This window comes from Bos javanicus, chromosome 17, assembly GCF_032452875.1.
Source record: "Bos javanicus breed banteng chromosome 17, ARS-OSU_banteng_1.0, whole genome shotgun sequence".
Taxonomy (NCBI): domain Eukaryota; kingdom Metazoa; phylum Chordata; class Mammalia; order Artiodactyla; family Bovidae; genus Bos; species Bos javanicus.
In genome coordinates this window covers 54,554,862-54,571,366 of record NC_083884.1, presented here as the reverse complement: position 1 = coordinate 54,571,366, position 16,505 = coordinate 54,554,862, and the positions used below count along the sequence as shown (strand labels likewise).

The 16,505-nt window shown below is 43.1% G+C and overlaps 2 protein-coding genes across 9 annotated transcripts in view; one reads left to right on the top strand and one right to left on the bottom strand.

Annotated features, from left to right (window-relative positions):
• IFT81 (intraflagellar transport 81) overlaps positions 1-16,505 on the bottom strand; it is a 233,802-nt gene that overhangs the window by 182,041 nt on the left and 35,256 nt on the right. The gene's annotated exons all lie outside the window — the stretch shown is intronic.
• Positions 1-16,505, top strand: part of P2RX7 (purinergic receptor P2X 7) — a 60,698-nt gene that overhangs the window by 33,430 nt on the left and 10,763 nt on the right. For both annotated transcript variants that reach the window (XM_061384777.1, XM_061384778.1), the window contains exons 6-9: positions 3,356-3,436; positions 4,074-4,203; positions 9,106-9,242; positions 14,820-14,910. In XM_061384777.1, the coding sequence (XP_061240761.1) occupies positions 3,356-3,436; positions 4,074-4,203; positions 9,106-9,242; positions 14,820-14,910 (439 nt within the window). The remainder of the gene's footprint in view (positions 1-3,355; positions 3,437-4,073; positions 4,204-9,105; positions 9,243-14,819; positions 14,911-16,505) is intronic.

Sequence of the window (16,505 nt, the reverse complement as noted above, 5' to 3'; positions counted from 1 at the left end):
GACAGAGGAGCCTGGCGGACTACTGTCCATGGGGTCACAAAGTGTCGGACACGACTGAGAGACTGAGCACACACAGACACAATTTAAATAGTCACACACACCACACGTGCCTAGGGGATGTTAGACAGTGTAGTTCTAGAGAAATGTGACTCAGGGCCACACCATCAGCATCTGTGGGGCAAAGAGAAAACTTCCCCAAACTAACTTCTTAGAAGCTTCAGGCAAAAGTTTCTGATGTCAGAGTGGGAAGCACCAGGCAGTGCCAGCTTGTCCGGCTCTCACTCGCTAACGGCACCGCGCAGGTTCATTTGTAGGTCCCGGAAGAAATTATACAAGACCCGGAGGGACATGAGCCTACATTCAAGAAGGCCCTGGTTCAAGGCAAGAGGCTTCTTGATTGCCTGTGGTTTTCAGTCCTGGCTCTGCCAGCAACTCATTCATCACATAAATACCGGGCATCTCTGATGTTTTGTGACCTGGGCTGCAATTTTACATGACCCTGGACAAGTAACTCCCTTACCTTCAGTTTCTCATATGTTATACAAAAGCATTACTAAGATGATTCATTTAATTGTTTCTCCAGCACATCCATTATCACATAGTAGGGAGAACTGTGCTCTTTTTTTTTTTTTTGTAAAATACAAGAAGACCCAGATATGGAGCAGGTCCCAAGGGTTTTGCAATCTAATAGAAGAGATAAGACACATGCACAGAGGGCTGTCATTCCGAAAAGGAAATTTTTAAGTGTCATGAAAGAGAAATAAAGGGGACTGTGTAGTCCTTTGATTCTGAGCATGTTGCCCAGAAGTTTGAAATCTTCTAAAGGCAAAGGGTCTGGCAAATAGCAGGCATCTGTTGTAAACAAGATTTTGTGTGTGTGCAAGTGACAATATAACTTCAACTGGCTTCAGAAAAAAAAAAAGGGACTGTTAATTTTGGGCTTGTGTTTTTGACTCACGTCAATGAGAAGTCCAGAAACACTAGTTTCGGGCAAGGCTTGATCAAGGCTTTAAATGATGTCTTAAGATTCTCTCTCTCTTCCTCTACCTTTCTCCTCTCCCCAGCCTCTAGCTCTTCTTTTCTTCCATGCTGGCTTGCCTCACACTGTGGTCTGGGGCACTCCAGGTTTACCTTGTCCTTGCTACTAAGAATCCTAGAGAAAACAAGTGTTTCTTTCCCAATAGTTCCCACAATAATCCTGCGGTGTTCTCAATGGCCTAAGGCATGTGGCAGTCAAAGAATCAATCACTGAAGCCAAGGGGATTAGATTACACGGCTTGGTTTTTTTCTGTCATTATTGTATAGTTTTATTATTGCTTTTATGTTAGTGTTTTCCAATCAGATTAGGGACTCTTTGAGGTGAAAATGGTATTTTATCTCTGTCAAGATGGCTCATCACAAAGCTGGTTGATTAAATATTTTTTAATTGATGATTTATTAAAAATGTAGACTATATTAAGACTACCATGAAATTCAAGCTTCTTCATTTGGGATGTGATTTTTTAAATTAATTAATTTATTTTAATTGGAGGCTAATTACTTTGCAGTATTGTAGTGGTTTTTGCCATACATTGACATCAATCAGCCATGGGTGTACATGTGTCCCCTATCCTGAACCCTCCTCCCACCTCCCTCCACATCCCATCCCTCAGGGTGATCCCAGTGCACCAGCCATGAAAGCCCTGTCTCATGCATCGAACCTGGACTGGTGATCTATTTCACATATGATAATATACATGTTTCAATGCTATTCTCTCAAATCATCCCACCCTCACCTTCTCCCACAGAGATGACCCTATATGCAAGACAGAAAAAGAGACACAGATGTAAAAAACAGACTTTTGGACACTGTGGATTACACTGTTAAACCAGCTCCAGGTCATATGCCCACCCTGGGAGCTGTAAGGGATGGGCAGGAGATGAGAGTGGACTGAGAGTGGAAGAGACCTGGCTTTCCCAAAGGGAAAAAATTGAGGTGCTACTGCTAGAGGGGGGGAATTGATGTGGAAAGGCAAAAATTACAGTGTTCTCTATAATTACATCCCCAGTAGAGCCAAAGTTGGGCTCTGGAAGTCCTGAAATAAAAAGCAGATCATTCTTTTTTAAAGAATTTTTTGATTGTATTGGATTTTAGTTGCGGTACATGGGATCTTTGTGACAGCATGGGCTCCACAGTGTGTGGGCTCAGTAGTTGCAGCGCCCAGGCTTAGTTGCTCTGTGGTATATGGGATCTTAGCTCCCCATCCAGGGAAGGAACCCATGTCCCCTGCCCTGGAAGCATGGAGTCTTAACCAATGGATCACCAGGGAAGCCCCCAGAGCAGATTATTCTTGATGTTCCCTTCCGAATACTTTCCACCTTTAGCCTGTGCTCCTCCCAATGTATATTTGCCACCTACTCAGGTGTGCCAGGCAACAGGATACCAGTGTCATCATTTTGTGGAGCCTGTTCTTTCCATCTTTAACAGATTCTCAACCTCACCAGGACAAAAATCTCAACTGTCTTGTTCATCACTGCATCCCAAGGGCCCAGCCCCATTCCCGGTACAATAAATATTTGTTGAATGAATGAATGCATGGATGGTGGGTGGACCTTCCGGCAGTCTAGAATTTGGGCTCCTCTCACTCATGGAGGATTTTATACCACTCAGAGCCTCTAGAGAGCGAATGATAGAGTCAAGTATGTATGTGTGGCCCTGTGCTAAAGGCTGAGGATGCCAAGATGAGAAAATTATTGTCTCAGCCCTGCAGGATCACCAAGTTTATTGTGGAAAATACAAACAGGAGTGTGCTGGAGCTGGCTTATACCAGCTCTGAGCCATTTATGCTCATCCCTTCCCAGTTCCAATTCAGTGATGTTCTACTGGTAGCTTGAAATCAGCGATGGTGGGGGTATTTATACCACAATAGTCAGTAACTGCTACAGTATCAGGGCTTATTGTTTTCCTGGAGAGCTGGTTTTTAAACATTTACCAACACACCACTGTGCATACCTAAACATACCATTATATCAGAGTGAGAAGTATTACAGTAAATGCCACGAAGTCTTTTTTTATGCCACCTCACACAGCTGTGGGACCTTAGTTCCCCAACCAGGGATCAAACCCATGCCCCTGCAGTGGAAGCAAGGATTATCAACCACTGGACCACCCGGGAACTCCTTCCATGGGGTCTTAAGAAGGGAGAAATTCTTCCTGGAGAAGCTGGAGAATTTTGGAAGGTTTTGCCCACTGAATTGCATTTCTCTCCAACCATCATATTGACCCAAGCAAGAAATCAGAGCCTCTGGTCACTGGCTCACTGACTCCCTTGGTCCCTGTAGTCACTGATCCCCATTTTGCATTTCTCTCTCTCAGGCCTGCGCTCTTGGTCAGTGCTGAAAACTTTACTGTACTCATCAAGAATAATATCGACTTCCCTGGCCACAATTACACCACGTAAGTGCCCAGAATGTTTGGCTGTATTTGTTATCTACTGTTGCATAACAATTCACCCCAACATTTAGAAGCTAAAAACAACAAACTTTAATTTTCTCACATAGTTTCTGGGCATCCCAGAGTGACATCTGGGAATGACTTCATTGGGTGGTTCTGGCTCGGGGTCTCTCAGGATACAGTCAAGCTGTCAAGAGGGGCTGCAGCCATCACCAGACTTGACTGGGGCTGGAAAATCCTCTTCCAAGCTCACTCAAGTGACTGTCATCAGGAGAACTCAGTTCTTCACCATGTGGACTTCTCCTTCAGACTGCTTGAGTCCCCTTGGGACATGGTGGCTGGCTTCCCCAGAGCAAGTGATCCAAGCCAAAGAGCAAGCATGCCAGATAGTAACCAGGAGAGAAGCCACTGTATTTTATAATCTAATCTCAGAAGTGACACACCATCACTTCTGTCATATATTACTGGCCACACAGACCAACACTGGACAGTGTAAGAGGGGAATACACAAGGGTGTGAATCCAGAAGGCAGGATCGTTGGAGGCCCTCACGGTGCCAGGGGCCACACTGGTTCACTCCCATGAAAGAGAAGGATCCCAGTTTTCAATTGAGATGCTTGTTTGCTTTTCATCATGTGCAGGAGAAACATCTTGCCGGGTTTAAACACCACTTGCACCTTTCACAAGACTCGGGATCCACAGTGTCCCATTTTCCGACTAGGAGATATCTTCCAAGAAACAGGAGATAATTTTTCAGAAGTGGCCATTCAGGTTGGTGATGCCTGTTTGTAAAGTGGAATGTGGGGAGGGTGGGTCAAGGGATGGAGGATGACAAATGGCCAAGAGGCTGGACCACTGGGTCTTAATAATATGCTCATATTTATGGAGGATTTTGTAAATCCATGTTCAATGACAAGGACTTTTCCTGCATCACCACATCTAATCCCACAACAACCCTATGTGTGAGACCATTCATCTATTAGTTTCCTGTGGCTGCTGTAACAAATTAACACAAACTTTGTGGCTTAAAACAACACATTTTTTATACTTCTGGAGGTCAGAAGTCCAAAATGAGTATCACTGGGCCGAAATAAAGATACCGGCAGAGCCATGCTGTCTCTGGAGGCCCCAGGGGAGAATCCATTTCCTTGCCTCTTCCACCTTTTAAAACTGCATTCCTTGCATCTCTTAGCTCATAGCCCCTTCTTCCTGCTTCAAAGCCACCAGCATAGTATCTTGCTTCAGTGGTCACATTGATTTCATTTTTCTTTTCTTTAAAAAAATATTTTTATATTTGTTTATTTGGCTGCACTGGGTCCTTGTTGCAACACATGAGATCCTTTGCTGTGGCCTGCAAGCCTATTTGCTATGTGGCATGTGGGATCTTAGTTCCCTGACCAGGGATCAAACCTGTGCCCCCTGCACTGGAAGCATGGAGTCTTAACCACTGGACCACCAGGGAAGTCCCCTACATTGATTTCTTATCCTGTGTTAAATCTCCCTCTGCCTCTCTGTTCATAAAGATCAGTATGTCTTTACAGGGTCCACCCAGATAATCCAGATTTCCTCTTCTCAAGATCTTTTTTTAATCACACCTGCAGTCTCTTTGGAGAAGGCAATGGCAACCCACTCCAGTACTTTTGCCTAGAAAATCCCATGGACGGAGGAGCCTGGTGGGCTGCAGTCCATGGAGTCGCTATGAGTCAGGCAAGAGTGAGCGACTTCACTTTCACTTTTCACTTTCATGCATTGGAGAAGGAAATGGCAACCCACTCCAGTGTTCTTGCCTGGAGAATCCCCAGGGACGGGGAAGCCTTGTGGGCTGCTGTCTATAGGGTTGCACAGAGTCGGACACAACTGAAGCAACTTAGCAGCAGCAGCAGCGGGAATCTCTTTGGGGGGTTCCCTAGTGGCTCAGTGCTAAAACATCTGCCTGCAAAGCAGGAGATGTGGGTTTGATCCTTGGGTCAGGAAGATCCCCTGGAGGAGGGCATGGCAACCCACTCCAGGAGAATTCTTGCCTGGAGAATCCAAAGGACAGAGGTGCCTGGTGGGCTGCAGTCCATAGAGTCACAAAGAGTCGGACACGACTGAAGCAACTGAGTGTGCACACATGCAGTCTCTTTGGCCATTTAAGGTAACATGTTCAGAGATGCAGGGATTAGGACCTAGGATTAGGTATATCTGGGGGGCTACTACTCAGGCTGGGCTTCCCTGGTGGCTCAGTGGAAAAGAATCTGCCTGCCAATACAGGAGATGTGGGTTCAACCCTTGAGTCAGGAAGATCCCCTGGAGAAGGAAATGGCAACCTACTCCAGTATCCTTGCCTGGGAAATCCCACAGATAGAAGAGCCTGGCAGGCTACAGCACATGGGGTCGCAAAGAGTCAGACACAACTTAGAGACTAACAACAATTATCCAGACTACCACACTTTGGTTACTTAGGATTATTCCAGTAGCAAATTATAGAAATCCAACTCAAGTGATTTAAGCAAAAAATAAAAAGTAATTTAGAGGCAAATAACAGAAACAAAATTCAAGTGACTTAACCAAAAAGGAACCATATTAACTTGCGTAGAAAGACCAGGTGGAATGAACATTCTAGTATACCCAAAGCATCTTCCTACCTTGAGTTTTCCCTTGCTGTTCCCTCTGCCTGAAATAGTCTATCCCCAGACATAGTATTAACTGCCTTCTACACTTACTTCCAGTATTCACTCAAATACAGCCCAGTGAAGCTTTCCCTTACTGCTACATTTACAATGACAATTCCCACCTCTATCCCAGCAGGCCCTTTTCAGGTTTATTTTTATCCCTGGTACCAAGCATTATCTGACATACTATATATTTTACATCATATCCATTTGTCTGTTGTCTATTTTCTCTGACTAGAATGTAAGTTCCATGAAGGTAGCTCTTTTTTTTTTTTTTTGGTTCATTTTTGTATAACATTCAGCACATAATGGACAGTCAATAAATATTTGTTGGCTGAATGAAGAGTATTATAGATTTAGGCATAGCTGCATCCCAGAACTCAAATGATGTCTTCAGAAATCCGACTCCTTTCATTTTTTGACTGTTTCCTTAATGATGATATTCTCCACATGTCAAGTCAAAGCCACCAAAGCTCTAGCACTCTGCTATCCAATATGGTAGCCACAAGTCACATGCAGCAACTTAAACTTAATTGAAATTAAAAATTTATTTCCTTGATCATACTAGCCTCATTTCAATAACCACTGGCTACTGCCTTATAGGGCATGAATACAGACTATATCCATCAGCAGAGAAAATCCTATTAGATAGTGCTGCTTTAGACTTTCACACTCCACAGCTAGTGGTCTCAACCAATAGAGGACCTTTTCCCCTATGGTTCTGGCAAAATGTCTCAAGGAGAGTTCTGATTAACCCTACCTTGGGCCACATAATCTATCTGAACTCATCATCAGGTCCAGAGGGAAGCACTGTCCTGATTGGCCAGGACTGAGTCAGGTGCCCTCTCCTGGGAGAGGTCACAGCCCCATTCAAACCACGGAGAGTTAGGAAAGGTGTTTCCCAAAGGAAATTTCAGGTAGATTTCCCAGAAGCCAGCAAAATGGATGCCAAGTGACAAAGGTATTAATACATTCACTATAGTAAGTAGAGTGCTTGGCTTAGTGCCTGACCCCCCAAAAAAGGCAGTTGTGATTTTTCTGTGTTATTTCTCCTCTCTCCAAGTCAGAACCTCTTTGTTACTCATTTCTGTATCCTCAGAATACTACATCTAGCATACTGTCTTGAAATGCCTAATTTCATCAATTCAAAGAGATATCTTTTTCACTTTTAATAATTTTGAAATCAGTAAGTGCTTTCAGTTGATGGAATCTCACAGTTTAATTGACACCAGTTTTTTCCTTGGAGGAACATTAAAAAAAAAAACAAACAAAAAAAACACCCTGTGTGTCTTACAAGCAATGGTGTCTAAGCTTCAGTGAAATATGATGGCCAGTGCTCAAAAAATGTCTGTAGAAAAAAAAAAGAAGTACCAAGTATAGGTAAGAGATGAGCAGATTCTTTAGAAGTTTAGAGGAGAGAAAGGTCACCATGAATTGAGGAGTATAGGCGTGCTTGCGTGAATGGGGAAGGATGTTGGCTGGGTCTTGGAGGACGAGCAGAATTTAGCTAGAGAAGTGGGTGGGAGAAATGTTTCACTGGGAGAAAAGGTCAAGGGCCAAGATTAAAAGATGCAAAGTATACCCAGCAATTCCACTCCGAAGTATGTACCCCCAAAAAATGACACCTTATATTCACACAAAAACTTGTACGTAAACATTCACAGCAGTATTGTTCATTATAGTCAAAAGATAGAAACAACCCAAGTGTCCATCAAAGGATGAACGGATCAACAAACTGTAGTGTATTCATACAATGGAATATTCTTTCACCACAAAAAGGAATGAAGTACTGACACTTGCTACAACATGGATGAACTTTAAAAGCATTATGCTAAGCGAAAGAAGCCAGACATAAAAGATCATGTATTACATGATTTCATTCATGTGAAAGTTCAGTATAAGGAACTCTGCAGAGACAAAAAGTAGATTAGTGGTTGCTTAGTGTTGAGAGGGGTAATTAAAGTTTACATGGTTTTTCTTTTTTGGAGGTAGTGAAAATGCTGTAAAATTGACTGTGGTAGCAGTTGCACATATACATGAATGTAAGTGTGGAATTGTACATGTTAGGTGGGCGAATTGTATGTGAATTGTATCTCAATAAAGCTGTTGAGATACAGCTTTATTTTAAAATAAAAATAGAAGTGAAAATGCAAAGTGTGTCTGGGAAAAGCATAGTCTGGCATAACAGCTTTCTCCAAGGGAGAATTTGGAGAAAAGCAGAGAGGAAGTGATGGAGCACGCTGAATTCCAGTATGATAAGCTTCAACTTAATCTTTTTTTTTTTTTTAACTTTACAATATTGTATTGGTTTTGCCATATATCAAAATGAATCCACCACAGGTATACATGTGTTCCCCATCCTGAACCCTCCACCCTCCTCCCTCCCCATACCATCCCTCTGGGTCGTCCCAGCGCACCAGCCCCAAGCATCCAGTATCGTGCATCGAACCTGGACTGGCAACTAGTTTCATATAATCTTTAATGGGGGTGGAAGCATTAATAATGTCTGATTACAGGAGGGGTTTGTTGAAAGTTGGGCTTCCCTGGTGGCTCTGATGGTAAAGGATCTGCCTACAATACCACAGACCTGGGTTTGATCCCTGGATCAGGAAGATCCCCTGGAGAAGAGAATGGCAACCTACTCCAGTATTCTTGCCTAGAGAATCCCATGGACAGAGGAGCCTAGAGGGCTACAGTCCATGGGGTCACAAAGAGTCAGACACGACTGAGCGACTAACATTACTACTACTTGTTGAAAGTTCTGTTTCAGGAAAGTAAATTTAATGGTAGTATGTTCCAGGCGGGAGGAGGAGCAGGGAGATGCATTTGTAGTTGCCAAAGTAGTCGTTGTATGAGTTAAATTGGATGGTACTTAGAGCTCTGAAATTTTTTATCAGCATTTTTTACCCTCAAAAGCAAACTTTTCCTTCAGTGATCATCACTATGCAGGGAGATGTCTGATAGCTGCATAACCCACGTCCCGCGAGGCTTAGAGATTATCTCTTGTTTTCTTCCCCAGGGAGGAATCATGGGCATTGAGATCTACTGGGACTGCAACCTGGACAGATGGTTCCATCACTGCCGTCCAAAATACAGTTTCCGTCGCCTTGATGACAAGACCGCCAAGGAGTCCTTGTACCCTGGCTACAACTTCAGGTAACAGTGCTCCAGGTCAGATTTGCCCAGTAACTAGCCCTTGGCTCCCAGGGACCTCCCAGACCCTGCTGAGTTGTATCCCCAGCAGCCAGTAAGACTAGTTTTGTTTCCCAAGGCAACAAGATGAATGTAAAACACTTCCTCTGAGAGCTAGGCAGTGACTGAATTTTTGTATGAATTATTAAAGAACTGCACTCTCTTTGTAAGATAAAAAGCAAAACTTGGGAAACAGAGATAACCATAGAAAAGAGGATAAAAATCACCCATAATTCCTCTATCCTGAGATAACTGAAGATAACCTTCTGGTGAAATTTCCTTTGTCTAACCAACACTTGTGAGGCTTATATGAAATCATATATGTATAACCTGGTATTCTGTGAGGTGTTTTCATATACCAGTTCAGTTCAGTTCAGTCGCTCAGTCGTGTCCAACTCTTTGCGACCCCATGGACCGCAGCACGCCAGGCCTCCCTGTCCATCACCAACTCCTGGAGTTTACCCAACTCATGTCCACTGAGTCGGTGATGCCATCCAACCGTCTCATCCTCTGTCATCCCCTTCTCCCCCTGCCTTCAATCTTCCCCAGCATTAGTGTCTTTTGAAATGAGTCAGCTCTTCGCAACAGGTGGCCAAGGTATTGGCGTTTCAGCTTCAGCATCAGTCCTTCCAATGAATATTCACGACTAATTTCCTTTAGGATAGACTGATTGGATCTCCTTACAGTCCAGGGGACTCTAGAGAGTCTTCTTCAACACCACAGTTTAAAAGCATCAATTCTTCAGGGCTTAGCTTTCCTTATGGTCCAACTCTCACATTCACACATGAATACTGGAAAAACCATAGCCTTGACTAGATGGACCTATGTTGGCAAAGTAACGTCTCTGCTTTTTAATATGCTCTCTAGGTTGGTCATAACTTTTCTTCCAAGGAGTAAGCGTTTTACGTGCATTTTATGATATGTTTATTATATCTCAATAGAACAAACAAAGAAATCCAATAAGACCATTTCACATGATAATACATGCTTCAAAGAAAATCAAACAAGATAGTTTGATAGGGTGGGGAGCGGGAATGCAACCAGAAAAGCCCTCTCCAAGGACGGGATAGGAACCCCCCATAGGCACTGTGCACTTTCCTGAAGAGTGAGCTTTCCTAGTTAAGAAGAGAAACTGCACACATAGGAGTCCATCTTAGGGAATCAACTTGCAAACATATTAGCTTCCCTGAATACTTTTACTACTAATGGTCTGGACTCTCAAAGTGGGAGTCCCCACATCAGCATCACGTGGGACCTTGTTAGAAATGCAGATTCTCAGGCTCTCCTCAGACCTACTGAATTAGACACTCTGGGGATTGTCCCTCCCAGGTTATTTGTACGCAAACTCGTTTGAGAATCACTAATCTAGACCCTCGATACTCAAAATGTGATCCTGTTACCAGGAACATGGGCCTTGCCTCAACATGGGAGCTTGTTATGATGTAAAAATCTCAGCTTCCACTCTTAATTTACTCTCTTATGTCTCCTGCATTGGCAGGCAGTTTCTTTACCATTAGTGCCTAGAATCTACATCTTATGATTCCCAAAAGATTCATGTGCACATTAAAATTTGAGAAGCACTGGTCTAGGCTATGTCATCTAGCATCCCAAACATGCTTTCTTCTTTGATGTTTTGTTTGACTATATTTTGTTTCTTACAACCAGGTTGCTAGTTGCCCAGGAGAATGAATAAAATGAGGTGTCTATAGTTAATCTGAGCATGCAAATACAGGCCAAAGTACATGTACAAACACACACACACACTCATTCACTGCCTCCTAACCCTTCTGCTAGCATTCTTATTGACTTTTTGTTATCCACTCAAGCAAATGGATCTATTCATATTTTAGGTAAAGCAGCATGATTAACTGGCAAGCAGACTTCAAACTTTTTTGTTGTTGTTGTTATTGTTGTTGCCTGTACAATGTTTTGAATGTTGAGATATTCTACATAGAAGTATGGACTTCCTGCTTTTTCTGAAAAATTAAACTATTTGGAAAAAAATCAAACCATGTAACACTGGCTTCGTATCCCACAGGAGAGCACGCAGCTGGAGCTGAGTATCAGTGGTCCCCTCTTGGTTTGCCACAGTCCTCACCACTCTTTATTGCCTCATATCTGGCTGCATCACTCATTTCACTCATCTGTCTGGCCCCTACAGGCATCTGAGTTTGAAACTCCTGACTAAGAGCTGGCTGAGATCAACACACAAGAGGCATTTTTAAAGAACACTGTCTTTGCTTCAGTGACTTTATTTTTTTCATATTTATTTATTTGGCTTCTCCCCCTCCTGCCCTGAGTCTTAGTTGCTGCAAGCGGTAACTTCATTGCAGCATGTGGGATCTTTTTAGTTATAGTATGTAGGATCTAGTCCCCTGACCAAAGATCGAACATGAGCCCCCTTCATCAGGAGCTTGGAATCTTAACCACTGGACCACCAGGGAAGTCCCATAAGAGGCTTTTTGCCTTCTCTGGGGCCATGGAGTCTCATCCAGGGACCTGAAACCAGCTCCTAGTTTAGGTAATGTTTTGATCATTCCCTGCTGCTCTACTGAATAGGCTTGTGGCCATTAGTAGGAAGCAAGGCCTGGGTCAGTGGTCCCCGACTGCCCTCACAGGCTGTTTTTCCAGCGGCCAGCAGACGCATGCAGGGCAATGTACCCATCAGATGTTAGCAAATGTCCTTCAAGTCTCTGAGCTGAGCCTAAGAACATTAGCTCCTGGAGAGATCTGAGCTTTCTGAAGAACTGGTTGATCTTTCAGCTCAAAGTATTAGAGCATTTGTTCTCTGGAATCAAGCACCGGAAGAAATCTGTAACCAAAAATAAATTGTGGAGACCTGATGGGTAACTTTATTTTCAAATAGCCACAGAAAAGAGAAGGAAATTAGAGGTTATATGAGGTATATGAGAAAATATAAGCTTTCTAAAATACAGGAAGTTGAAGGAATTGATCACGTTGCAGAAATTTCATCCTTTAAAGATCTGTGGCCAAAGGTCCTTAGGCAATGATTCAGTTTATTTACAAGACGTGTAAAGCAGGACAGAATGCCTGATGGGCTTCTCTGCTCTCAGAACAGGTATATATGTGTATTCATTTCCTGTGGCTGCTTTAACAAATTACCACAAACTTGGTGGCTTTAAACAACAGAAACTTCACAGTTCTGGAGGCCAGAAGTCCAAAATCAAGGTGTCAGCAGGGACATACTCTCTATAAAGGCCCCAGGGGAGGATCTCTCCTTGCTTCTTCTGGCTTCCGATGGCTCTTGTTGTGCTTAGTCGCGTCCGACTCTGCGACTCCATGGACTGTAACCCGCCAGACTCCTCTGTCCATGAGATTCTCCAGGCAAGAATACTGGAGTAGGCAGCCATCTCCGACTCCAAGGGATCTTCCTGACTCAGGAATGGAATCCGAGTTCCCTGCACTGGCAAGCAGATTCTTTATCACTGAGCCACCAGGGAATTACAGATCTTCACTGGTGCTCTGCTTTTAATGTGACTAATGCTTATTTTTTCTGCTTATCAAGGATATCAGCTTGCAATATACAACTGACCCTCGAACAATATGAGTTTGAATTGCATGGGTCCATTCACACACACTATTTTAAATAATAAATATTAATACTATAGTACTATACAATCTGCAGTTGGTTGAATGCACAGATGCAGAGGGAGTATGGATATGAAGGGCCAACTGTAAGTTAAAGTGGATTTTCCACTGGGCAGAGGGTGGGCACCCCAACCCCTGTGCTGTTCAAAAGTTAACTCCACAGCCTTTCTAGCACCAGCACTACATCTAGAACTTCAATTTTTTTTTTAAATAGGCCAATTCTAGTGGTTTTTTTAATTTCAAATTCCTAAGACAGAAAACTTGATTGACCCAAAATATTGTTTCAAGCCAATTCCAACGAGATGAAACTGCTTAGTTTTTAACTCGTGGCTGCCTCCCTCCAGTATCTGCCTCCGTCTTTACATGGGCTTCCCCTCTGTGTTTCTGTTTCAACTCTCCCTCTCTTTCCTCTTATAAGGATACAGTCATTGCATTTAAGGCCCACCCTAAATCCAGGATGATCTCATCTTGAGATCCTTAACTCATCTGCACTTGCAAAGATCCTATTTCCAAATAAGGTCACATTCGCAGGTGCAGGGGTTAAGCACTTGAGACTTGCCTTTGGCGGGGGCGTTATTCAACCCACTACAGCACGCAAAAGCATCCTTGCCCATGAGGGCCTGGTATTTCTGAGTGTGGTCCACTGTTCACCTGTATCAGAACCAGCTGGTCCCTTTCCTAGACATACAGGTTCCCAGAAACATTTCACACCATTTGAAACCACCCTTTGGGGGTGAGGCCCTGGAATCTGCCTTTTGAAAATGCTTCCCAAGTGATTCTTGCCCTCAGTATGAGAACCACCATACCAAGCCCCTGAAAACTGAAATTCAAGTATTTACTAGTGTTAACCTTCCAGGAAAAATAGCTTGCATGGAGAGATTATGCAACCCTGGGGCATGGAGTGGTGATGCATGCTTGCTTTGCATTTTAAAAAGCAAATCAGTTAATAGAGCAAAAGAAAGTGCTGTCATTAAATGAGAACATTCAGATGCAAAGAAACTGAAACCTCTTTGGCCAGAAACAGGCACGGAAAGTGCTGAGAACATCTAATTCATCTCTATGTCAGATCCGGAGAGCTTAAAAAAAGATAAAAATAAGAATTTCAGATGTTCCATACTATATTTTGGCAGAGCATTCATTTTTTTGTTTTCTTCTCTCCCCACACCTATAAGTAGATTATGAGTTAATAACTCAAAGAAAAAAAATAAAAAATAAATAAAACTCAACATTCAGAAAACTAAAAAAAAAAATGTCCTGGGACTTCCCTGGTGGTCCATCTTTAGTGGGTCATCTCTATGCAGTGGTGTCAGTAGCTACTTATATCTTTGCTGTAAACGTCTGTAACACTCTGAACTCCCAACGCAGATGGCCTGGCTTCAATCTCTCTGGTCAGGGAACTAGATCCTATATGCCACAACTAAGAGTTCGAAGATCACAACTAGAGATCCTGCATGCTGCAACTAAGATCTGGAGCAGCCAAGTGAAAGTCATTCAGTTGTGTTGGACTCTTTATGACCCCATGGACTATACAGTCCATGGAATTCTCCAGGCCAGAATACTGGAATGGGTAGCCCTTCCCTTCTCCAGGGTCTCTTCCCAACCCAGGGATCGAACCCAGGTCTGCTGCATTGCAGGCAGATTCTTTACCAGCTGAGCCACAAAGGAAGCTAAATAAATATACAAAAATAATTTTTTTTTAAAGCAGACTTTCCATCACTCTGTTTTGCCAAAAGCAGAGGAGGTGATGTGGGGAGGTGGTGCTTTGGTTCCAGGTGAAGAGAGAGAGAAATTTGTGTTCTTCCCTTTGCTAACAACAGCAGAGCTGAAAGAAGACTAGAAGACTAGATCGGCTACTGTTTTGGTTTTTCTTTTCATAAAATACCAGCAGTTTCAGATAGGTCTTTATAAATATGGATCTTTTTCCTCCTACAGATATGCCAAGTACTATAAGGAAAATAACACTGAAAAGCGGACCCTAATAAAAGCTTACGGGATCCGATTTGACATCCTGGTTTTCGGCACCGTAAGTCTCTTCTCCGCTCTCAGCCACTGGCATCTCCGTTCCTATGGCTGTGTCTTAAATTACTGCCATAGTATCTCAAAGGGTGAATGTTTTGGTCATAGTCATTAGCTGGCACTATGCACTTTGCATGTGGGATATAAAAGGGGAAGAAATGTCCTTGTTCCTGGACAAGTCATCTAATGAGTACAAGAGTGGGCTTGGGGAAAAAACCTAATAACTCAACTTTAAAAATACTCTGATGCTTAAAAAGGAGAGAGAAATCATATATTAATGCATATATACGGAATCTAGAAAGATGGTAGTGACGAACCTATTTATAGGGCAGAGATGGAGACAGGGAGGCCTGGCGGGCTGTGGTTCATGGGGTCGCAAAGAGTCGGACACGACTGAACAACTGAACTGAACTGAATGGAGACACATTCATAGACAACAGACTTATGGACGTGGAGGGGGGAGGAAGGAGATGGCAGGATGGATGGGGAGAGAAGCATGGAAACACATACACTGCCATATGTAAAACAGGTAGCCAGTGGGAATTTGCTGCATGACGCAGGGAGCTCACATTGGAGCTCTGCAACAACCCAGAAGGGTGGGAAGGGGCGGGACGTGGGAGGGAGATTCAGGAGGGAGGGGACGTATGTATACCTATGGCTGATTCATGCTGATGGGTTGCAGAAACAAACTCAATACTGTAAAACAATTATCCTTTCATTAAAAATAATTTTTTAAAAAAGGAGAGAGAGATCCCTCTGTAAAACAGTTGGTAAGGAACAGAACCCAGTTCAAATTGGGTTAGGAAAAAAGTCCTTTTTTTTTTAGTTCATATAACTGATAAATCCAGAGGCAATTTTCAGGCTTCAGATATTGCTGAATCCAGATGTTTTAATAACATCATGAGGAACCTGCCCCCCTCCATCTCTTACATTTTTCTCCTCTGTTCTGGCGTCATTCCCGGTGGGTCATCTCTAGGTGGTAGTGTCAGCAGCTACTTATATCTTTGCAATTTAGCAACCTCTACGGAAAGAGAACATCTCAGCAAAAGCCTCAGCAGATGCCACTGGCTTTGACTGGCCCAGTATGAGCCACATACTCACTGATGAACTAATCACTATGACTAGGGTCACTCCCAACGGTCCTAGACCAGCCCGGAACCAGCCTCTTCCCTGCAAACTACAGGGACTGAGTATGCACAGAGATGGTTCTCCAAAGGAAAACTGGCATGCTGTCTCCAGAAGGAGGAGAGATGCAAAAACCAATGGATGCCCACATATCTTGTCTTACAGCATATTATTTACCTAACGTGGTAATAAGCCCCACAAGAATCAATGAGATATAGTGAGAAGATACAAAGATACTGAGAATAAAAATCACAAGGACATCTAAGGGGAGACTTTGTGCAGACATTCCTTCCCTCTGTTTCCAAAGTAATTTCAAATCACTTTTAGGGAAAGCTCTTCTGAAACCCTCACCTCGAATGGAAAAATAAACTTTCAGTGGCTCTCCTCTCAGTGTTTCTTAGTTTAAAACTTCTTAGTTTAAAACACTTCTTAGTTTAAAACACCCCTGTTTTCAAGCACATCCTGAGAGACAGAAGC